Raw genomic sequence first — 24,952 nt, 5'->3', positions numbered from 1 at the left:
TTATCGCTGGTCAGTGCGATTTCCAAATTGGTTGGTCCCATTGTAGCATGTATATGCATTTTGCAGGTTCAAGTTTATTCCTAAATAGTGCGATATGTTGCGAGATGAGATGACGTGGCGAAATTGCACAGCAAAAAATTGGCGATAAAACTTGTGCGAATATTCTGAAAATACATTTATCTAAAATTGTGTCATCTTAAAGTGCAACTGTATACCACAAAAAATATTACAGCATACCACTGAAAGCAGCAGAAATAAATATAAGATAAAAGTAGACGATTGATGGGAACTTCGCGCGTTTTGCAGATTAGAAACGTTCGGCAAAAAATGACGGGCTCAACATTGAAAAGCATTTTGTTAAACTAATTCAAGCTCTTTGGAAGGGGTATCATTTGCAAAAGTTTCACGAATTGCTACGCTCCTGTCTCAGCCAAGCGTCGTACTCGAGCTGAAAGTGTCGAAGACCTGAAATCAAATGACAAGCTCAGTTATTTGTGAAATAAAAAATAAAATATATCAGAATCTAAAAACAGTTCCTCTGATAATTATATGACTTCAACGTTTTGACGACTTATTTGCGTAGCTTTCCTCAGGATAAATGACGCAGTAGCAACAGTTTATGTAAATTATGTCTGTCGGAATTGATTATCGACCACTAAAGCTGTTGTAAGTCACGTTTTATAAAAGCAGTGTTTAGTAGTGTTATTTGTAGGTCGTTAAAGCGGCCTGTATGTGGTTGAATGGCGCAGAATGTCGGAACAATTTGCAATAAAATGATACACAAGTATCAGCCACAATAAATGAATAATTCGTTTAGAAAAAACAAATAAAAACATAAAACAAAAAGCACTACTGTAGCATTTAGCCTACTTTTACGTCACTATACACGTGACCATTGTCCACTGATGTGTGACCACCGCGCCTCGCGAATTGCTTTTCCGCATTTGACAATTCATTCTACTTTATACGTCTTACTGATTAGCGGCTTGAATCACCGCTCTGTTTATCGCTGTATTTCTGAGATTTGTGAATATACTCTAAGAGCAACTATCTACTGAGTGGATTGTCTTTGCTTAGAGTACAAGAAGTTAAGGACAGGTATTCTAGGGGCCTGCTCCTTTGGAGTCGGATTAAGAACTTGTAAGAGACTTAGGCAGCCGTCGGCCCTCGTCTATAGGGTCAGCAGCTTTCCTATAGCTCCCTACAACACCACCCCTCTACGCTTCACTGGTGACCCCCTTGTTCTTCGGAAGATATCTGAAGACAGAACATTGCAATCAAAAGCAGGCAAAAAAACGGACTAAAAATCTCGACAATTAGAGAGACGACAGTTCCGCGTTTGGACGCGAATTACTTGGCATTTACCTTGCGGTGAAACACTTCATATATTACATTGGAGAGAGAGAAACAACGATTTTCACCGACCATCTGCCTCTCGTTCACGCTTTCACATCGAATGCGGATCGCATAATTCCGCGAGAAGCGAGACACTTGGTCTTCATCGCCGAATTCGCCACATCCATGGAGCATGTAGCAGGAAAGGATAACGTCGTAGCCGACCACTTGTCTAGAAACGCGCTCAATCACATTCAACTCAACACGGAAGCGATCGACTGGAAAGCCATCGCACAAGCGCAAGAAGAAGACCCAGAATTGAAAGCCCTATAGGACAACGGCACTGGCATGTCACTACAAAAACTCACTCCACCAACCATGAAGACGGAATTATGGTGTGACACTTCCAGCTCTGTGCCAAGAATATACATTCCGCAAGGGTTCAGACATCACGTCTTCCGGATTCTACACTCCGTGACCCACCCAGGAATCAAACCCACCATCGAACTGATTGCAAAACGCTATGTATGGCCACATATGAAAAAGCACGTTCGCATCTGGACCAGACAATGTCACGAATGCGCGACTTGCAAAGTGACACGGCACAATTTCACTCCAATTGGACGATTCCAACCAGTTGAGAGGAGATTCGAATGTGTGCACGCCGACATAGTGGGACCGTTAAACAACAGCAACGGTTACAGGTACATTCTAACCATGACGGATCGTTTTTCTCGTTATACCGAAGTTTCACCTCTAAAAGACATAACAACCGAAACTGTGTTAGAAGCTTTTCTATACACCTGGATTTCAAGATATGGAATATGCAACACTTTGACCACAGACCGTGGATCTCAGTTCACATCACACCAGTGGAAGGAAATGATGGAATATTTGGGGATACAACACAATACAACCACCTCGTTTCATCCACAAAGCAACGGCCAAATCGAAAGATTTCACAGACAGCTAAAATCGTGTCTAAGAGCACAGACTTCAGCAGAGGACTGGTACTACAACCTGCCGCTCATTATGCTGCAATTACGATCAACGTGGAAAGAGGATTTACAGTGCTCGCCAGCAGAACTTCTCTACGGCCAAAGACTGAAATTGCCCAATGACGTTTTTGCCACTACGTCGCCAGAAAGCGAGGCAACATCAGGAAGTATTCTTTGCAAAATTCGCTCCTACATGGACAAACAGCGATACAAGCCGACACGGCCGCGAAATAAAAGGCCCAATTACGTCGACAAGGCATTGATGACCTGCAAACACGTCTACGTGAGAAACGACGCTTCAAAACCAAGCCTGGCCCCACTCTATGACGGGCCATACAAAGTTCTTGACAGAAGCAACAAGTACTTCAAGCTTGACAAAAATGGAAAACCTGATAACGTTTCCATTGACCGCTTGAAAACCGCCTACGCTATTCTAACTGTTCCAACACAACCGTCACCTAACGATGTTTCAACAGATGTCTCCGAAGATGAAGACACTGAAACGCCACCTGAGACGGAACGGACTACTGCAAGAGGACGAAACATCCGCCTCCCAGCCAGATACCGTGATTAACGCATCACGCAAACAGACTAATTTTTCGTTCCTACTGTTGATATTGTATATATTGTTTTTGCCGTTAGCAACCCCCATACAGCTAACAAATCTACGCCTTTGCAATAAGGCTCAAATCTCACAAGATTACGTCATTAAGACGCCAGAGCAATGCGTCTATCACGAAACAGGGTCAATCAACCATTGGCTCAGCAAAAGTTTACAATCCGGACTTGCATCTTCAACCACTAACTACCTCCAGCTGTCAACAAACAATAACAACCTACTCAACTGTCTTGTATTTCTTTGGCGCCAAGACCAAAGAACAACACACCGCTTTCAAAGCAGCACCAAGCAGGAATCTTTGTCAAGAATGGTCAAGAACAAAACAGACTAAATTTGGACATCTAACGCAGAAAACGCCCAACCAGTGGTTGACAAATAACAAACCAAATTTCCGATACGTCTGGCCAATCAAATCCACCGGAACAGTACAGAACGCAATTTTGACACAAGTGACAATTTTATACGACCCAATAAAGAAAAGGATAAGCAGCACACTAACTTCACTACAAGATTGCCACGTTGCAAAAGGCAATTGCTTATCTGGAACACATCGGTTCATTTGGGAAGTTCCGCAAAACATCGGATGCCCGAAACTAACCACCATCGGAGAAGAAAAGATGCTTCTCCACTTCAATACTCAAAAGAAGCTTTTCCGTTTGGAATTCCGAAGCCTCGCCATTTCGTTACACACGTGGAACCTGTGTGATGAAAACACATTGAGATGCCTTCGAGTTCCCACAGCTTTCTGTGACCTGGGCGGACTAATTTTCGCCGCACAACGCTGCAAAATCCCAACGAAAGACTTTCAACCCCCACAAAACTTTACACTGGATCGATACTCTCCTGTGGGTCGAGCGCTCAATAACCTACAGGACAACGTCGAATCACAGCTGACACGAATAGTAAGCGAAATCAATTTGCTCGAGTGTCAGATAAAACGAAGTGCAACTATGACATTAAAGATGCTTTCACGCGTCTACCCCAGCGAGGTTCTTTCAACCATGAAGGACACGAACTCAGCGGGACTATCAAATTCGGACACAATCAGCCAACTTTCTTGCCGAACAATAGATGGGAAACTGATCAATTCTCTGACAGGTTCGCGAGGCGTCCGCTGATAAGTTATCGTCACCCCGATGGTACCACTCGAACAGCACAGCTAGGTTACGATGGCTTTGCATACGACCAAGTGGAAGCCCTCGAAGATTACGTTCCGAACAGAGTACAAAAATTTGTCATACAAGGAGTTCTTTACATCTTCAAGAACTACACGTTGGAATACGAAAACGCCCCAACGACAACGCTAATAATGCATTTCGCAAAAATTGCGTTGAACTTCACAGCTCAAGACTACGTGGACACGCTCCACACTTTTGCTTCAATGTCTTCGAGTTCAACCGACCTCAGCACTCTCGTGAACTCCATAGAGGAATCACGTCATATTGCTGAAACAATGAAAGCTTACTTCACCGACCTGGCAAACACCACGTCGTCAGGCGGAACAGGCGCAAAACTCAGCTACCTTGCAAAAGTTCTAGACAACGCGCTGATAAGCATGATATCATCTATATCAAGCCCTTGGATACAGGGAATAATTTGCTTCCTTGTAATTCAAGCGTGCATTTGGGGAATGAAACTGACCATCGCAGCTCTATCAGAAAGGCTTCAACAGCGTTTCCCAAACAACCCGTTCGAACAACGAATGGCGAACATGCGGATTCGCATCTCAGAGTGGCGCAGTCGCCTACGCAATATTGCTAGGAGAGACCCGAATATGCCACCCTTACAAAACAACACAAATAACCCTACCCAAACCCCCACCCCTAACCTACAGTCGGCGGCAAGACCGTTCACAAATTCGATTTCTGACAGCGCGAACAGCGACACAGAGGCCTAAATCAACGTTTGCTAAAAATAACTTTAAAGCCAAACGCTAAGCTTACAGAATTGTGCATGAAATTTATCGCCATGTATCTATAATTCGATGTATCGCATTTCATCAATGTACGCCTGAAATTTATTTGTGTCGCAAAGGGTCCGAGCGACCAAGAAAACTAATCGTTCAAACTTTGTTTACAAAACAGACAGCCTTCAGCTGTTCATTTGAGTTGCCGCAGCTTGAAAGAGCCCGGCCAAACATTAATTGTTTCCTGTATTGCATTTTCAATCGTTTGTGTACAAATATATCACGGAGAAAAATCTTTTAAAAATTCGCCCCCCAAAAAAATTATAAAAACACCCATAAAACGTTGCTCTCTTGAGTTGTAAATATATTGTTTTCTTATAACGCCACGCTTGTTTTTCGCTCGCCATTTTTGCATGCTATTTCTCTTCATGTCCCACAACTTTCGGACATGCACCCAAACCAAATCCTAATATCAATCTTTGAGATCTCTTTTTTTCTTTAATGAACAACCCTTCCTACGTCTGGCTTGTTCATTGGAAGGGGAATTCTGTAGCATTTAGCCTACTTTTACGTCACTATACACGTGACCATTGTCCACTGATGTGTGACCGCCGCGCCTCGCGAATTGCTTTTCCGCATTTGACAATTCATTCTACTTTATACGTCTTACTGATTAGCGGCTTGAATCACCGCTCTGTTTATCGCTGTATTTCTGAGATTTGTGAATATACTCTAAGAGCAACTATCTACTGAGTGGATTGTCTTTGCTTAGAGTACAAGAAGTTAAGGACAGGTATTCTAGCGGCCTGCTCCTTTGGAGTCGGATTAAGAACTTGTAAGAGACTTAGGCAGCCGTCGGCCCTCGTCTATAGGGTCAGCAGCCTTCCTATAGCTCCCTACAACACCACCCCTCTACGCTTCACTACATTATTACCTATTTTACTGCTATATGCATGACAGCACTGTGTAATCAAAATTAATTTCGAAAAACAAATCTGCCTGAATCCGAATGGTGAAAACAAACGAGTCTGGCTGCACATCAATGATAAAGATTAAACCAAGTACAGAACTTAGTAAACCGAAAATCAGTTTGTTTAGATGTTATAATATGATAAATATATTTTGCTATTAAAGCATATTGTGGTATGTGTTTGGATACTTATGATGCTTTAATAGCGAAATATTATGTATGTACATACATATACCGCCTCACACTTGCACTTTACAGTTCGTTGTTTATCTATTACCTGCGGCAGTGTTCTGAAGCCCGGCGTTGTGGTCCAGCGAGACGCCGTTCGATTTGTAGTCGGTCCGGTCGTTCTGCCAGCCGTCCAGCTCGTCCGGTCCGCCCACCATGGCCCCGACCAGCACCTGGGGGTTCGGAGAGTCTTTGTTGTAGAAATCCCACCCGCATGCGCCCGCCATCGAACACGAACTGCAAGAAAGCGCGCGGGTTTTAAATGTGCGAAATATTTCAATGTCGGCGCTGAAAGTAAGCCGGAAACGGCGTTTTAGTAAAATAATTGCCGCCGGAACGGCAAAAAAGAAAAACAATGTTTTTAGGTTCTTCACGTCAATAAAAAAAGAATTTCTATTCTCGACAGGCCTAGCTGTATATTTCTGCTTTACATCGAGCGATACCCTTAGGTTACCGAAGGTTACTTTTTAGGAAAGTTACACCCGAAGGTTTTTTTATTTTTGACTATTCGGTATGACGTAACTTTGTCTGAAAATATCATGCGTTTCATTAAGAAAATGTTTTATCGTTCCTCTAAAAAATTATTCTACTTTCCCCACTAAAATACATCCTTCGGTACTGAAACTACGAGGATAACTTAATAGTTGACCTTGTGTAAAAAGAAGCAACTTGTGGCCTGATTAAATTACTTTAAAATGGTGACATGTATATAATATGTAACTAATGTCGGCCACTTTTAAATTTAAGATGGCCGATGATAATGTGTGATAATATACCAGGCTTCCTCGTTAGCCACAAAAATACGATTTGTTTGCAAGCAAAATCGCCACTATGGAAAAAATAACTGCCTGGCAAACAAATCCTTTCGGTGGATATTTTTGGTAAACAACTATACTAGGCATTTTAGCCCTTAAGGCTTGTTTTGCAAGAAGTATTTATATAATTCAGTTATTTCCTTCTCCAAAATTTGAGAAACGAGTTGGATTGGAATCGTCAAAATCTTCAGTTATCCAGCTTTATAAAAATCAAATTAGGCGTCCGCTGACTTAAGCGTATACAAAAGCAAGAAAATATGGTAGGCTTGAGCTGAACCCAACCCATGCCCCAACACGAGAGGTATTGTCAGCGCGTTGCGATATACTGTAAAGTTAATTTTCAGCGTAATGACATTGCCATGGAGCGAATTTACTGACCTGGATCTGTGGTGTGGTCTATCCGGGTAGTACGAGCCGTATCCTACCACGAAGCTTTTACCGGTCTTGCCCAGGATGTAGTCCATCTGGTCTTCTGCGAACTTCCTGCGCGTTACACGTGAAAACGAAAGATTACAAATGATGCTTAAAAAAGCAAAGCCACAATAAAAGCAAATCGCTCTTGGATAATTAAAAAATTAGAAAAAAAACGGATAAATACCTAATAAGAAAAAATGTCAGTGCTTCCCATCCGAGTACCGTTTTCTTATTATTAGAAAAAAATATCAGTAGTTCCTATCGAAGTACCGTTTTAAATGCAGAAGATGACCGACAACAAAACGGATTCTTTGAAATTTCACACTTTTTACTATTGGAATAGACCTATAGAAGTCTTTAGACCAGTGGTTTTAACCAGGACTGGGGAGCCGGTTTAAAATAACTCTAGTATAACTCCCGAGACCGACTCCAGATAAAAAATTAACCCGAGCCGGACTCACGAGTCTCGAGTCCGACTCCGGCTAAATGGTGGCTTTCATCCAGTCACCGTCATATAACTGATCCATTAAACATACATGGTTGGAAAATATTTTACCATTTGCTATCACACTTTTATAATTAACAGTTTGCTGCCTTATCAGTTTCGAATTTTGGTACTTCGCATGCGTACGTCGGATTCGGGACTCGAGTATTTTACGTGGTCTTACTCGAGTCCCGAGTCCGACTACAGCAAAATAAACCGACTTCGTCGAGTCCCGAGCCCGACTCCGCAGCCCTGGTTTTAATACGTTATGAGTGGTGACCACCTTTAATGTAAGTAATGTTTATTTTTCCGTTAGCGCTTAAATTAAAATACACAAGTAAGCTATAACAAAAAACAAATTCACGCGCGATACGGCCGGAGCAGCGAAGGTCCAATGGACCTTCCAGTCAGCTGCACGGTAATGGACTCTCAACACTTTGTGCCCCTGCTTTCTCGCAAATTGAAAAATGATTTATACAAAGTCACAAGAGAGATTTTCACAGTAATAATAAATAATAACGATAATTTTTTTTATGATGTGCTGTTATGAATTGAGTGGACTTCAGAACTCTTTCAAAGTGTTAAACGTACATTTTATTTAATGCTGATTTGGATTGCTGGTGAATAATTATAAATACTAACTGATACTTGCCTTGTTGTCTGTTGAAAATAACTTAGATAGACATTTTTAATTCTATATTGACTGACTATTATTTTTTAGCAGTGAGTTTAAATTTGTTTGACCTTAGAGATGTAAAAAAGTTTCGCTCTTAATATTATCATAAAATATAAGGTGACTTCCTCAATTTTAGAAGGCATGGTTTGAGTATCAGCACATTCCGAACCTGTATTTTCGCTTTTTTACGCTGTCCAGCTCGGGCATTTTAGATGCCACAAGACAGACGAAGGCCGAGTTCATTGCGTATCTGTTTGTTCCCCACTCGTTGACAAACAGGAGTCCCTGAGGTGTGTATCTCGAACCACCGCCTGAAATGCAAAAATAACAACGTTGACCATCTTTGTGTCGTGTGTGTTTTCCTTAAAACACAAACGTGACTTCTTAATCCTATTTTTTAACAACTGAAAGTGAAGAGGTTTACTATGCACGGATATGTAATATAGCTTAATAATACATCTCAAAGCCAAAAAGGTCGAGTAAATCGACATCATCTTGATAAAGAGTCTAAAGACGTTTCGATAAGTACTTGTATCACATGTTGCAAGTTCGTATCGAAACCTCGTTATAAAGATCATGTCGGTTTACTCGCACTTTTTGGCTTTGAGATTTATTAAAAATTAATGAAATGGCAAAAATTGTTTTGTTTATTGCTCGAATTGCTGTTTTTTTCATGGAACACAACCTAACAATGGTATTGAAAGTGCCCCTGGCCAATATTTAAAAGCAATAAATGATTAGAAATAAAAAAATAAATTTTTATTTCAAATGACTTAAAAACTTTTCATTTTTTCATTTAATTTTTGACACAAAAAATAAGTGTGAAAAACAATGGTTATATATGCGGTTCGAAAGGTGACTTGCACACGTACGAAAGCTTTAATACCAACAACAAGATCATTTCAACCTAACATATTTCAAATCAGGCCAATCAAATGACAAACTAAAAAACAAGAAAACACCCCAAAACCTTAACATCCACCCACCTGGCAACTTAAAGTTACAGAAGCCGACCACCGAATTAAGAAAGGCTTGACCGGCGTTGGGCGCCCCGGCCTTCATGGCGTTCTTGGCCATCAGGATCTGGACAGGGACCACCTTGTTGTCCCAGGACACGTCCCCCTGTTTCTTGTCCAGGTCGAACTCGCGGTACAGTCGGCCCGCGTCCGCTAGGTAGCGCAACTCGCCAGTGGCCTGGTAGAGCCAAAGGGCAGCCCACACTATCTCGTCCCCGTATCTGTGGAGTTATTTGTGTTATTTTAATATAAATATAACATTATTCTACTCATGCACAATACAACTCTAGCTTGATAAAGAATTGCAAAGTCAAAACGGTCGAGTAGATGGGCATCATGCCATCATCAGTGCAAAAAATATTGCTAAAACGTCTGTAAACTGCGAAATGTCGATTTTATTACGTTTTAACCGGTTATGTTATTTGTTTTAAACTCACCCCGACGAAGGGTAGAAGTCTCGAGCCGCACGCATCGAATTCGAGTAAATTCCGCGAAACTTTAGTGCGAAGTCATATAGGTCCCGAGCGTGACTCAGCAGAGTGATGACGTAGGGATCACCTTAAAATAAACAAGAAAAGTTGCACACCTTTTAAAGACTTGATTTGCCGAAAAATACAAGGTTTATTATTATGGACGTAAGTTTTTCAGATCGTGAAGTTTAACTTTGGATTGTAAACCGTGATTTGTACTAAATACAAGAAGAGAATCCAATTTTTAGGCTTTTGACGAAATTATATAAATTACGAAATGGTAAAGGGTTTGCTACTCTTTGTAAAACTTTTAACCTTAAAAAATATACATGACCACGTTAGAAATTCATATATAAATTACAAAGTTATAGGCCTACTCCAATATTATTAACCGCTTATCGATACACAAGGTTTGCAATATCGAGATAAATCTCTCGTTGGTGCAATAGTTGTTGGACTTAATTTGTATAGTCTCTATTGAATAATTTGTATAGTCTCTACTGATGCGCTATTCCTCAGACTTGACTGTATCATATTTGATGTTACAATTCAGTAATTGATACTTATTCTAGGTACACTTTTTCGTCAGCAGACCTAAACGAAATACTGTTGAATTAAACGTATGTGAATTTATACCCAATAGTGGTGTTTTTAGTTGCTGTACTTATTAGATCAAAGCTTTATTAAAGTAAACATGCGCGATTGACTAATCCACTTTTGGGAGCAGTTATTCCTCAGATTTCAGTGAGGCATTATCAAGCTTAACTTTTACCAAAATGTACTCACTATTTTATGAACTTAGCTTACTGTTATGGTTACTTTTGGCGAGACATAACTGAAATCTTACAAACTAAACTCGTAATATTAGATACTAAATATTGGTGCTACCACTTGCTACTCAAACTCAACTGAAAGAAGAACATGTCAAAGTTACAGACAATAGTTGGTAATAGTGACTCTTGATTCAGTTTTTCCTCCTACATAACGAAGAACTTGGCAAAGGTCTACCATATATACTCTTCTCCTCAGGGCTGAACCATTAAGCAAAATACGCATGTGCATAGGGCACAAAGGAAAACAATTTTAAATGGTGCCTCAGTGTTTAACGACACAATTCGAGTTGGTCAGACGACTTAGACCTCAATAATGTCCCAGTTAAAATACATTTTAGCTTATTTTTCTTTCTTAAGTATCATCTTGAACCTCTCTATATTTATACTCTGTGTTTATATTTTGAATGACTCATATAGGGCACCAAAATATAAAAGTTTAGGACCTCTAAAAGGCATGATTTGGCCCTGCTTGCGCTACCACTTTGCTACTCGTACTTGATTATAACCTCCTATAACAGTTACCAATTACCAGTGGAGATAAACTCACGCATAGAGCTTCCAGTTGCCAACCAAACCTTGGCAGTGGCGGCCATTGCAGCAGCAGTCTCCCCTGCGAGGTCGGATCCAGGACTCTTGCTGGTGATGTTGAAGCAAGGCCTGGGGATCCTCATGTGCTCTGGCCGAGTCCAGAATGCGTTTTCCCGCTCCGGGTTGCCAACCTAAGGAGCAAATAATTTGAAGCTTGATTTTGACAGATTCAAGTATTGGTTACCGGTACGTCATAGGTTTTTCAACCTGTTGGAGCAACGGGATACTTCATGCAAGAAAATAATTTTTCGAAGCGCCAAACGAAGGCTTATTTGCTAATGCAGTAAAATGAGCAAAACAACACCAATTTTCCAACTATCTATTTTTCGATGTGATATCGGGCCTTTTTAGAAGAGCACAAACATTATATCGGGCTGAATTGTTCTAATATTGCACAATGAGTATTTTTATTACACAACGATTAATTAAGCAAATCACCATGAAACATTAAATTAAATGAAAACGAGACTTTTGGTCATCAAACTTTTCTTAAGCGTTCAGACTTAGAGGTTTAGTTATATTTGGGTGTTAACGCAATATATTGTATAAAGTTTGCGAATTAAAATCGCTACAGTGCATCGCGAACCTCAACTGAAATGACTATATATCGATTATGTATGAGATCGGCATTGTACCGTGGCTATCGGCTCCGATGCGAAATTACATGGCTTTTTCAGTTACGTTTAAAGATTGCAACATAAGAGCCGATTCCGATATCGATACCAGGTCAACTGATCCAGTATTTAACCAAATGAGTCTAAATCACTCAATACCACGTTAAGTCATTTTGAAAACCAATGGGATTTGTCGACATCAATTTAAGTCAGTTAATTTGTCCGAAAGACTGAAAGAAAAATCGAGCAATTTGGGTCCAAGATGTAAAATTCACAGAGATTTGTTCAAAAAGAGGCTTGCATTTAACTTGAATCAGCACCTTCAAGTCACGAAGTCACTATTAAGTTAGTTGCGACATATTTGGAAGTAAAGCAGCGGCGCTTTCACATAGCAATTCGTACCTGTCCGACAAGGCTGTACTTGGTGCGGTGAGTCTTGAGGAGGTAGTCGGTTCCCCACTTAAGTGCCTGCTTGAGGTGTCCAGTCTCCACCGCGCTCACATATGAGTCGGGAAACTCGAGAAAACCCCAAGCGAGCATGGTGAGAGCGGACGCAGTCGGGAAGCCGAATTTCACGTAGTCGCCGGCTGCATGATAAAAAATAGATTGGTTTCATTGTGATCTACTTTAATGTGACTGCTCGTAATCATGTACGTCCAAAACTAGTTCAAGGTATATGCAACACATAATAAGTCGATTAACATAAAAAACAGAGTTTGCTTAGTTTTTTTCCAACATAAAAACACGCCTAAAACTAAACAATATAGCATTTAACTGATTTGCCTCAAAAAGAAATATCCCTTTCTACCTTCTAACGTTTCACTTTTTATACAATGGTAAACAGGCAACGTTGAACAAAATTAACTGTCAAGCGTACGACGTCCGAAAAATTGACATTATAATGGATGTCCGATACTTTACATTTCATGTCTATATTGATGCTCGACACTTTGCGCAAAAAGTATCGCGATCCGTGCCAATACCAAATGACGTCATTACTATGCTTAAACACGCGAAATTAAATTAAAAAATTAAAACGTTCCGAGGTTATTTTAAAATTCCTATATTAATTTGGTATCTGATTGGCAGCGATATCAGTTGACATGTATCGTACGAGTACCCAAACTTGAAATTGTTATCAGGTATCGTCTCCAAATCGATATTATCGGACATCCCTGGTAGTAATTAAATAAGATTTTACTCTGCGAAATACATAATTCTTATAACAATTGGTGAATGCGACTCACATAAATAATAGCCTCCTGACAAGTCGACTTTGCCGCAATCCTTTCCATCAGCGGTGTGTGAGCTGGACCGCCATAGAATCCTGTTGTTTCGATCGAGATTGCCCGAGCGTTGCGCCTCGAAAAAAAGCAGCGAGTTCCTGATGATCTGCAAAGTTTTTGGTCAATGGTTTTTTTAGTTGTGCCGGATCGTCGAATATGACGTCTTTGCATCTTAAATTCGAAGCCATTTATCTGAATACCTAAAAAAACAACTTATATGTGCAAACCGTTTAAATGGCCGAAAATTAGAAAAACACCAACGTCGGTTCTTGTTACGAAAGAGGGACTTTTAACTAGTTTAAGTGGAAATGTTTAAATCATCATTTTGTTGACTTTCAATTGAACTAATTTAGTTATTTATTTTTTGCAGCTTGCCTTGTTTTTACGTTTCGGAGTAAGACCGAAATAGGGCTAATAAAAAGTTTAATTTATTCTCAAGTTGCATGAGAAATTGTCCGACGACCTAATAGTCGTAATAACGCCAAGTCGGAATAAGACCGAAATATGTCGAAACAAACCTACAATGGCCAGAATAATGCCTATACAACGTTTTACCTAACACCCCTAAATACATCACCAACGATTCTAACCTAATTTCAAACCCACCCACCCCCAAAAGGGAAAACAGTCCTCTGCCAAAACAGCGGTGTCCCCAAAGACGTCGTTCAACCTAGGGCGCCGAAACGCCAACACCAAAACTATATTATGTACTATGGAATTATAGATTCTTCTTCTTCTTCAGATATTGTTAATTTGTAGTCCTTATTGTGTGCTCACGTTTAAAAATTGTCGATCAAAGTCATTTCAACACCGAAAATGCAATTTAAGGAGAGCAGACGATTTAATTTTTTTGCTATATTTCGGAAAACAGTTTACTACCCGATGCTTTCATTTTTGAACCCGATGCTGTTTCAGATTTGGATCAAAATTCCACAGAACAATTGTCACAGCAGGTTTGACCCGATTTATAAACTATGCTATATGGGCTGTTTAACATTTCGCAGACTGTAACTTAAAAGTTAGAATAAAGGATATTTGTCAGTAGGATATAAACTTTGTGCAAATAAAAAAAATTGTGCACTAAAGCTTTTTTAACGATTTTGTAAGGTAGGTTGAGGACTTCAGGTATCATTAACTCTACATGAAAAGTCAATTTCAGGGACGTGCTTTTCAGAAAACCTTACCAGAAAGTGGTTACCAGAAATTAATTTATTTGTGCTTTCCAGAAATAATTTGACAACTTGTTTTATTTTTTTCATCAATATGGCGGATGGCCAAACGTTACCTTTCGCCTCGTTATATATTGAGCTGTGCTGTGAGTCGGAGACGGACACGGGATTTGGGACTCGACGGAGTCGTTTTTTTTTTGCTGGTGTCGAACTCAGGACTTGAGTGAGACAACGTGAAACTACCCCAGTCCTGAGTCCGCCGTGCGCATGCGCAAAACCAAATTTTGAAACTGATGACGCTGGAAATTGTGAACTGTAAGGATGCAATAGCATTTGCTAGAATATGTGCCAACCACGCATGGTGACGATAACTTATATGTCAGCCCTATGATTGGAGTGCTGAAAATTCACGTTTGTATGATTGGAGTGCTAAAAATTCACAAGTAACGTAAATAGGTTAAATACGGTCTGTAGAGTTGAAGCAGGACTCGGGACTCAAAATCACCATAATGAAGCCAGAGTCGGATTTTGGACTCTGGAGTCTAACTCGGGTTGTTTTTAACCGACTCAGCAGCCTGATATTGAGTTTGCAATTTATTTTCCTTACCTCGTTATAGTCGTAGTTGTTCCTTGGTACGAACGGGGGCCTTTTCAACGCTGCCGACCCCGAAGCGAGGGTCACAGGAGGGGGCGTGGTCTTTATTGTGGTGGGCGTGGTCGTGGTTGCAGATCCTGTCGGAGAACGGTTGCCCATGAGTTAGAATTTTTACAGTTTTATTTCATCGGTTTGGGAAGTAAAGCGAATCTAATTAACCTTGAAATAGCATTCATATTTTCTTTATTATATACTTTTTTAAATAAACAAAAAAAAATCTAGTTTTATAGTTTTAAAAGACGTTTCAGCAAAATTAATATATTGTATATATGCATATTTATGCTATTTCAAATTGTCTAAAACCAACAAATTGAACAGTAGAACAATACTTTTCATAAAATTTCGATCACCCTAAAAAGGACGACCAAAAGTAATCACTGTATCACCTGGGTAGATTTGAAAAATAAACAAACAGGTTTACTGAAATAGCCGTTGGGGACACAGTCCGGTTTTTGTTCATCATGGACCACTTTACCAATCGAAATAGTTAAAAGTTATATTTTTATAACAAGGACTTGACATGTGAGTCTGATTTGTTCTAATTATGACTCGACTTGAACTTGGCTTGTTTTTGTGTTTTTAAATACCCTCAACTTATTTTACAAATGCCTTGACTGTGACTTAAGTCATTTCAAAATGACTTGTTTACAACACTGATCAACAGTAGGAAATAACTCACCGCCGATACAGGAAAGCTTGTGCATGAACTTGAACCTAACCACCTGATCCGAGCTGCGAGCTCCGGTCCTGGAATCGACGCACCAGCACGAACCCTGGTATTTCCAGCACTGCACCGCGCTGTAGCGAGCCACGTCGTAACTCGAGCACTGCGGTTCGAAGCAGGCGTCTTTTGGCTTGCCAAGTTGTACGCAGCGGTTCTGTCGGTGCGCCAGGCTCTCGTGACAAGGCAGCGCTGAATGAAGTAAATGCATGTTAGGAATTCGAATGAAAAACTAGTTTGGAGTTTGATGTTATATATACAGGGCTGTGGAGTCGGAGCCGGACTCCGGGCCGAACGAGTCGAACAACTTGTTAGGGATTTGTGCATCGCAGTCGGACCAGGTTGTTCAGGGATCCTAAGTCGGCTAAAATAACCGAAGTTTAACTCCGGCAAAAAAATATAAACCAAAGCCGAGTCCGACTCTGTCCAAATGAGTCTTTGTTCGACCTTACAGCCTATATTTCACAATTTACGTGACTAAAATAACGTGGATATTCCGAAATCCACTCTTAGGGGTGTCATAAAGTTCATCGACCAATGGTCGGAAAAAATCATCGTATGTTATTCCACCTTTACAATTTACAGTTCGCGGCCATATCAGTTTTAAAATGTGGCTCGGGCATGCGCACGTCGGACTCGGGAATCGTGTGGTTTTACAAGTGTTTTGAGTCCCTTGTCCGACTACGCAGCCTGGTTTATACCGACACCTCAAAATTGGTCTATTGTAAAAAAAATTGCTGTTAACATGAATAAGTTATTAATATACGACTGGTTGGCCACCCCCTTAACCCAGTGGTTCTCAAACTTTTTTTTTTACGAATTTAAGAAGGTTTTTCGACTTGCGACCCAACTTGTCCGGAGTCTCAATGTTTTGTTATTTATTTATTTGTCTGTTTGTAGCATATAATTAAAATTAATCGCTTTAGCTTTTTCGAAATAATGATTTAGATTTAAGAATGCACATGTCAAGGGATAATTTTAGTTTATTTGGAAGCATTTCGTCTGCAGCTGACTTTAGATACGAAGTGGGATTGTTGTGGGATGCCCTTAAAATTTAAAACAATGCACCAGGGCTTTGCGACGCACAGTTTGAGAAACTGAGCCTTGACCGACGGACGCCTCATACGTGACACTTACCGTATTGCCTTTGACCTGGAGTGCCAGGAGTGGCGCGTATGGCAACTGTCATCGCCGTTGGCACGTTCCTTCGCCTGGCAGTTGGCACAGGGCGGGTGACGGGAGGGGGGTCCGTGTAGACCCACCAGAACTCCCCCGAATCGGGACCCTTGGTCAGGGGCTTTCGGGTTACCGGGGCTTCAGTGGCGATTACTTCCACAGGAAGCATTATGAAGTTGTCTGGGAAGCCGTTGTACTGTAAAGTAGAGTAAGTATAAAAGGAAGTCAGTTGATATGAATTGCAAAGTCAAAAAGGTCGAGTAGATCGACAACATCTTGATTTTCGATACGAGCTTGTATCATCTTTAGTTAATGTGACGGTTACATGAACTGAAGATAATACAAGCTCGTATCGAAACGTCTTAATCAAGATAATGTCGATCTACTCGACCTTTTTGGCTTTGCAATTCATTATCAAGCTACATTACAGATCCGTGCATAGTGTACCCAATAAGGATGTCAGTTAATATTACAAACAAGTGCTGAGTCAAAAAGTGTTCGCACATTTAAAAGATTTCACAGGTTGCTGTTGATTTAATTGAATGTTCTTTAAAGTTTCTGTTAGAGATGTCTAATAACATCGGATCAAAGTCGATACCCGATACCAAATGACAGTATCGGTAGTTAACTAGTCCGATACCAAGGTGTTTTTGGTGCCGATATGACACCTAAATAATATAGAAATTTAGCCATGATTTGCGGTCCAATGCAGCAAATCTACATTGTCAGGCAAATATACTTCAATGATTTGAAATGTCGCCCAGGATGGAACGTGTTCACCATTTCTAGACGTTTATTAGTTTTTTCTTCGAATGCTTCGACTTTTGCGTAATCAATGACTTGAACTGGGACTTGCTATTTGTTGAAAATGACTTGAATTGGACTTAAGTTATTTTATAAATGACTTATGTTGAACTTAAGTTATTTCATAAATGACTTATCTTGAACTTAAGTTATTTTATAAATGACTTATGTTGAACTTAAGTTATTTTATAAATGATTTGATTGGGACTTTAAATTACTTAAGTGGCCCTTATTTCATTTCAGAATGACGTGTTTACAACCCTTAGTTGAAGTATAAGATGCTCCTGGGTTACCCAATGAGTTCTCTGTGTCCCCTAGGGGGGAGATGGGGGCCACCATTGAGAAACCCTGAAATGGAAGTCTTAAAGTGGCGCTTATGAATTACATTCGAACTTATTTATGCTATTATATCAATGTTTTTTTTGTTTTGTTTTTTATAAAGCAGAGAGATAATTGAGTCGTCAAACCTTTTGCTGTATTTCTGAGCCGCTGCTAACAATGGGTTAATATAAGTCACTGCTGTAAAACAACATCAATCTAGAAAACGACCAACAGCGCTAGAAAAAACTGTTTGGTTTTGCATCCCTTTATACTAGGGGTTTCCCAACGCAAACACGGCGATGTGCTAATTTTTAACCTATAACTACTTTCCGTGCCAAATTTCTAATGTTGAAAGCGCTTTCTTACAAGAAATAAAATCGTTTATTTTGATGAAAAACATTTGTTTATTTAATCAAAAAAAAAAAAAAAAATGCTCCTTGGCAAACGTTTGTTTTCAGCTAAACTCTGAATGTAGGTTGGCATTAAGCTGTGTATAGTAGAAATGCGCATTACTGCCTCTTATAGTTTCCGTCGGTGAGCTGACTTTTGCTTCTTGTTTCTTCACACCAATAATTATGTGAACGCTAGCTATATAACCTCCACTACAGTATAAAATGCTATAATATCAGTAATTATTAGTTGTCGTGATTTCCGCTATTGTTTTATATTGCGAATAAACAATGAAATTGGCTGTATAACAAATACAGTATTTTTGGAGGACTTGCGTGCCTTTTTTTATAAGGACGCATGCCAAATTTTGCACGCGTACCGCGTGTTGGACACCCCTGCTTTATACCGATATATAAGAGTTAGTAGGCCTAAAAACGTTACAAATAAGTTAAACCGTTAACGCTCACCTGTTTGATCGGTATCGCCCTCATGGGAGCTTCCTGGAATTCAAGTGGGTCGGGAATGTAGACCTTTTCGAGGAAGACTATCACAGGTCTTATCGTTGGCTCTTCATCGTAATCAATGCCAGGCTTCTTCTCGTAGTTGATTAAATACCTACCAAAATAAGTCAATTAACCTTACTGTTGAAGATCAGATACATGCTCCAGAGATCTCAACACGATTCATGAATTGTAGTTTTGAAGCTAAACAGCAGAATTTGATTTTGTTTAATTAAAATATAACAAAGCCAGAATTATGTCACTTTCAAGCACTTTTTTGTCTTTATAAATAAATAACTTACACTACTTGTTTTTCAAATCATTTTTTACGTTTGTTTATATGCTTTCTTTCGTGTGTGAGTTTACAGGACTTCTATTTTTATTGGGGCCTGCAAAACAATCGTTCTACGTACGACCTCGGCATTTTAATGCCTTCGATTTTCAAATTCGTTGATTGAATAATAAAAAATAAACTCAAATTCAAACATCGAGTGACCTCGACCGAAATCAGTCGACCAGTATATAATTTATAATGGTTTGTCTAGCTGCCCGCCGTTAAATTTCAACTTGCGACCTCGACTGTTTTTCGGGTATCTACTAAACAAGTTAGTGCACAAGTCTTAAACTAACCATATAGCACCGTTGCTCCATATTGTTCGCAAAAGTAGCATGTGATAAAACCACACTTACAACAACGAACGTTCCGAGGGCCGTGGCTCCACAGACTGAGCAACGCGGACTCGGTGAAAGGCAATAAAAAACAACAATGCTAGTTACTGAGCGGAGTCGAGTATCTTAAACAACTCTTTATTCCTAAACGACAAACCTTGGCCGCTAAACTCTCCTGTTTTTCCGGGAGCTAGCGAGGGCTGCGGAGTCGGAGTCGGAGTCGGTCTCGAACTCGAACTCGGGACTCGAGTAAGACTACGTAGGCCTACCCGTGTCCCGCGTCGTATAGGTGCGCATGTGCAGTACCAAATTTTAAGGTCCCAAACTGTATGTTGTAAAAGTGGAATACCATATAATGGAATATTTTCGAACCACGTATTAATTGAATGAATAATATGCTCCCCCCTTTGAGAGGATTACTGTTTGAAATAGGGAGACTATGCTGTAAAGTCGAATCTGGACTAGAGAGTCGGATTCGAGTTTATTTTTTCGGCCTTAGTCGTACTGGGGAGTTTGGTTTGTCTGGTTTTTAGTTTGGCTTGACTGTTTTTTTTTTGAGTTTTTACTCCAAAGCCCTGGTACCAGCTACAGCAAACAGGAGACCCCTAGGGCAGGGGTCGGCAACCTACGGCCCGCGGCCCGCCGATGTAGTTCATCCGGCCCGCCGCCTCTTTGACAAATTAGACACGAATCAATTTCACATACATTTTAACTACGTAAGTTCGAAAAATTTTCGCGCTTTGCACGAATGATCATTCTACATCCGATTTGTTTACGTTTTGATGCTGTCGTGTGTCGCGAAAAACGGAACACGTATACAAAAATATTGGACATATATTTTTTTATTTTTTTTATTTTTTTTTCGGCAATGTAATAAAACAGAGCTTGCAAGAAATTTAAAAGAAATGCCGGAATACCAAAATAAAAGCTTTTTTTCGCGCTTTCCGTCAGCACTTTACTACCTTCTTAAATATAATTAAACACGTTTTTAAGTACAAAAAAGACCTGAGGCTCGCCTGATTTACAGTTGCTCTAACATTTTAATAACACCATTCTTAGTATACACTTATTGCGGCCCGCAGAGACCTTTCTGAGTTTGGTTTTGGCCCGCGACTAGAAAAAGGTTGCCGACCCCTGCCCTATAGGGTCTAGTCCTACAACCTGTCGTCCATCGTTGATGAGTACTTAAAGAGTATAAGCTTCAGTAAGAATATCACCGCCCATACAGAAGTATAGGTATAATTTTGAACGTTTAACTCTTGATTCATTTTCAACATAGAAGTTCAACAAAGATATTGAAAATGAACAACTCGGGTGTTCTTGTTTCACTACAACTTCCAACCATTGTATGCTCCAAAGTATAAGCTTTAATTTTGAAACTGACCTTTGATCCAACACTCCTCCTGGTCTCTGCCTTCCGTTCCACGATTTGTTCTTGACGAAGACAATCTTTCCATCATCGCTTGACTTCCAGTAGCGCGCCTGCCAAGCCTGGGATCACATTACAGCGAGTGTTAAATTTCGGCTATATCGCTTTATTAAAAATGAGATAAATTCCAAGAAAAAACGCCTGTCTTTGAATTACATCTCAAACAGTATATTCGTTTTAAGCAACATTAGACATGTTGGAAAAAGTCCGTTTTTTGATTCCAAAATGCGATTTTTTATTCAGTCATTCCTAACTTGTTTGTTTTTTGCAGTACGTCGTTATATATCCTGGGGGTCCACGCTTTTATCCAACAACGGCTTATTATCTAATATTTTTTTAAAATTTGTACTGTGATTTTCGACCGGCGAAAACAATAGCCTAGTCTTAATGTAAAGACTTTCCGACTTTTTAATAAAACAAAGCATAAATTGTTGAAAATTTATGGATGTATAACGTCCTAAATGTAGCATTGACATTATTTTCTTCGAAACAGTTTTTTTTTTATGTCAGTCGGTTAAATACAATTTGCCTTCTAACTCTATTCATTGACCCTTTGCACAACTCAAACAAAAATATTAACTAAAAGTATACGGTTTTCTAATTTTTCTCAGAACAACGCATAATTGTTTTTGTAAAATTATGCATTAACTTTAAAAGTTCAGCTTAAATCGGCACGAAAAGTTGAATGCGTAAAATAAACAAAATTCTAAAAGGTCCTAACAGTACTATTGGCAGCACATGTCTCGAAATGACATTTTATTTCAGTCGGTAAAGTATAAGTTGCCCAGTGAAGCCGACTATATTTATTGGTCCTTTCAACAACTAAAACAAAACTACCAGCACTTGCATCAAACTCGGTGACTTTGTGCGTGTAGATGAGTGCTATCCACCATTTACGCAGCTCAACGTTGACCGGGATCTTAAAGTGACCGACGTAGCCAACGTGCGTCTGGTTCTGCCATGGGTCCTGTTCAAACTGCAAAGCAAGATCGAGGTTTAAGTGTAGTGTTTTGACGGTTTGACTCACTTGACCCAAATCTACTGTATGTATATCCTATTTGGGGCAAAACGATCCGATTTGACTTCAGAAGTTCTAAATCTAACAAATGGCCTGACTTGGCCTCTGTTTAGGTTAGGCAAACCACTTTTACCAACAACTGGACTGAAGTTATTTTGGCAATGACTTGACTCAGGCTAAAGTCATTTTATCATTACTTGTTTACAACACTGTTTAACATTTTTCCTCACATTAATGGGTATACAGCAGGGAGTCGAACCGGAACCGAACCGGAACTTTATGAAGCGGTTTTGGGTCAATTTTTTCCGAACCGTAACCGAACCTGAACCGGTTTTTATAAGATTTTAAGGAGCCGAACCGGAACTGAACCGAATAATTAGAAAGTACCTGAACCTTAACCGAACCCAAACCTGTAAATAAAAGCGGTTCGCTCCTGCATGACGCCACAACTTCTATTTTACAGAGTCAACTTACGCCATGCTCAAAATTTTATGAAAAAATATGAATATTGAATAAATAAAACGCAGATTTTTTTTTTTAGATATTTCAATAATGAGTTACTGTGTTTTTAATACGTCACGTAACTCAGAGTAAATGACTTACAATTCAAAGATTATTTTCTACATTTATCGACCCACATTTTGAGATTTAACGCAAATTATATTGTATCTGAACCGGAACTTTATGAACCGGTTTTGAAATAGCGATGGTCGAACCGGAGCTGAACCGGAACTTTTAAATTTCTCCGAACCGAAACCGGAACTGAACCGGATTCCGAAAAAATCCTTGAACCCGAACCGAACCTGAACCGGAAAAGTCAAACGGTTCGACTCCCTGGTGTTGTAAATAAGTCATTTAAAAATGACTTAATTCCCAGTTAAGTCATTTGTGAAATAACTTAAGTCCAAGTCAAGCTATATTTAAAAAAAAAGTCAAATTTAAGTCCAAATCAAAAGTTGCCCAATATCCTAATTTTATAATACAATGTTAAATGACAACACTTAATTACAACTCGAGTCATTTGACTTAATGACTTAAGTCCAAGTAAAGTTATTTGACCAAATAACTTAAGTAAAGTTAAGTCATTTTCTCAAGCCGACTTAAGTCAAATCAAGTCTTTTAAAAACAATGACTGAAGTCAGTACAACACTGTGGGTATATTCTTGGCGGGGATTGTATAGTGCTAAAAATCTACCTAATTGAGATAAATTTATTTTGAACCCTAATAATGCCAGCTGGAACTTAACGTTTGCTGGGGTATCTGACTAACCCCAACCTCACCCAAAACTTGCGCGGTGTGACGTGCGTTTAAGACTTCTATGCAATGCACAAAGAAAATCTCCTACGAAGATACAATGGGGACATAGGTAAGAAGACAATTAAACTTTATTCGGTTTTGTGGCTTTATGTGGTGATAAACCAATGGTTATTGAGTGAGCATATTTCAATAGACGTAAATCCGCATGATACCAGCACTGACACGATTGTAACTTTTTCTGGTTTGATGAATAACACTTCAAAACTTAAACTTTGTTTTTGCGTTTGTTTTGATTGTCACCCTCACAGACGAAATTGTTTCTCGAATAATTCCTAAATACTGAAAAGATTCTTGCTTTTGTCTTTTGAAACGTGCAATAATATTATAGACATAAAATACTTACGAAGAAAACTGGGTCCATGGCAGCTTTTGTGGAAATGAAGGAGCAGAAATAAATAATCCCAAATAGATATGCTAAAATAAACTTCTTCATTGTATTTCTGCTAAAATTGTCAGTTTATGTGATTTAGAAAACTCTGTTAAAAAGTTCTTCAGTTAAGTACAACCCTCCTAGACAAAGCCTGTTGAAAATTCTCAGTTGCTTACCAACATCAAGACACACAATAGACATTGAATAGCTAAATATAGAAAAATAGACATTGGCCAGCTGAAGATTTTTCTTTAAGTAGCCTATTACGCATAGTTACATTTCTTAAACGAGAAATGAACAACAAAAACAACAACAATATAGGCTAAAAATTTAGCAGTACCAGAAACGACCTAGTAACCGTCAATGTGAAAAATTATCTTTATGGCATTTGTTCCACTGAAACAGTCTTGTTGATTACGTCACTATTGAACAACACCTTTGAACAGTTTTGGTTCGACAAACAGGACATTTTAAAAACATGCGTAAAACAATAGTGTTATAAAATGTCTTCCTAATCTAAGTAAATCAAACTCTTAGTTACTTTTGAGCTTACGGGAAGTCAATTTTAAATTTTACGGAAAGTCAAATTTGTTTTAAATTATATCAAAAGCGCACATTAAATTTTTCTTCTTAGAAATAAAAAAGGTGATGACGCACGTAATTTTACGCTTATGGCGTAAATTTGTACATTCTTGCCAAGTTTTGAAACTATTGTCTAGAAATGTAAACATTTTCTTCAAATTGTAAATGATTGTAATCTAGAATATTGTGTAGCGAAGTTAATGAGTCGCTTAGGTTGCCGAAAACTTAAAAGAGGTCCCGACAAAAGAAAGGCTGGGAACCACTGGTATAGTATTTAAAATATCCGTAACAAGAGAAACCTCAATGCATAATAAACTTCTCACAAACTGAATTATTAGACTTGGTTTTGAGCAACTTTTAAGCTATTCTAAATATTGATAATTCTAAATAGCTTTAAACAATACTTATTTCAACTTTTGAAAACGCAAATCAATTGTTTTTAACGTGAAATTAAATACCATCTGTCTTGTAACTGGCTGGACTTCCAATTCAAATGAGAGCGACTGCGCACTCTGAGAAGACAAAAAAAACTGAATTTCTGATGTCTTGTGGTAGTATCACAAAAACAAGCTCATGCA

At 39.2% G+C, this 24,952-nt stretch overlaps 1 protein-coding gene across 1 annotated transcript; it reads right to left on the bottom strand.

Moving 5' to 3' along the window:
• Positions 1-75: 75 nt before the first annotated feature.
• Positions 76-23,922, bottom strand: LOC146146937 (uncharacterized). The gene is made up of 16 exons (XM_083387711.1): positions 23,766-23,922; positions 21,934-22,062; positions 21,042-21,148; positions 18,956-19,103; positions 16,935-17,169; positions 15,756-15,989; positions 15,029-15,153; positions 13,214-13,358; positions 12,369-12,553; positions 11,312-11,483; positions 9,899-10,019; positions 9,432-9,682; positions 8,615-8,756; positions 7,250-7,354; positions 6,106-6,293; positions 76-465 (listed from the first exon to the last, which is right to left on the bottom strand). Exons 1-16 carry the CDS (start codon positions 23,853-23,855, stop codon positions 404-406), a joined length of 2,439 nt encoding a protein of 812 aa, XP_083243837.1. The 5' UTR covers positions 23,856-23,922; the 3' UTR covers positions 76-403.
• Positions 23,923-24,952: the final 1,030 nt, after the last annotated feature.

Source organism: Ascidiella aspersa, chromosome 4 (genome assembly GCF_963924565.1).
Source record: "Ascidiella aspersa chromosome 4, kaAscAspe10.2, whole genome shotgun sequence".
Taxonomy (NCBI): Eukaryota; Metazoa; Chordata; class Ascidiacea; order Phlebobranchia; family Ascidiidae; genus Ascidiella; species Ascidiella aspersa.
Note: the sequence above shows the minus strand (reverse complement) of the source record. Positions and strands in the feature narration are given on the sequence as shown.

Excerpts from the sequence above, each read along its gene's own strand:
- LOC146146937 (XM_083387711.1), bottom strand. The coding sequence starts at position 23,855 with ATGAAGAAGTTTATTTTAGCATATCTATTTGGGATTATTTATTTCTGC. Across the intron at positions 15,990-16,934 it reads TCCAGGTCAAAGGCAATACG|CGCTGCCTTGTCACGAGAGC; the intron begins GTAAGTGTCACG and ends TACTTCATTCAG. Across the intron at positions 8,757-9,431 it reads CTGTAACTTTAAGTTGCCAG|GCGGTGGTTCGAGATACACA; the intron begins GTGGGTGGATGT and ends TTTGCATTTCAG.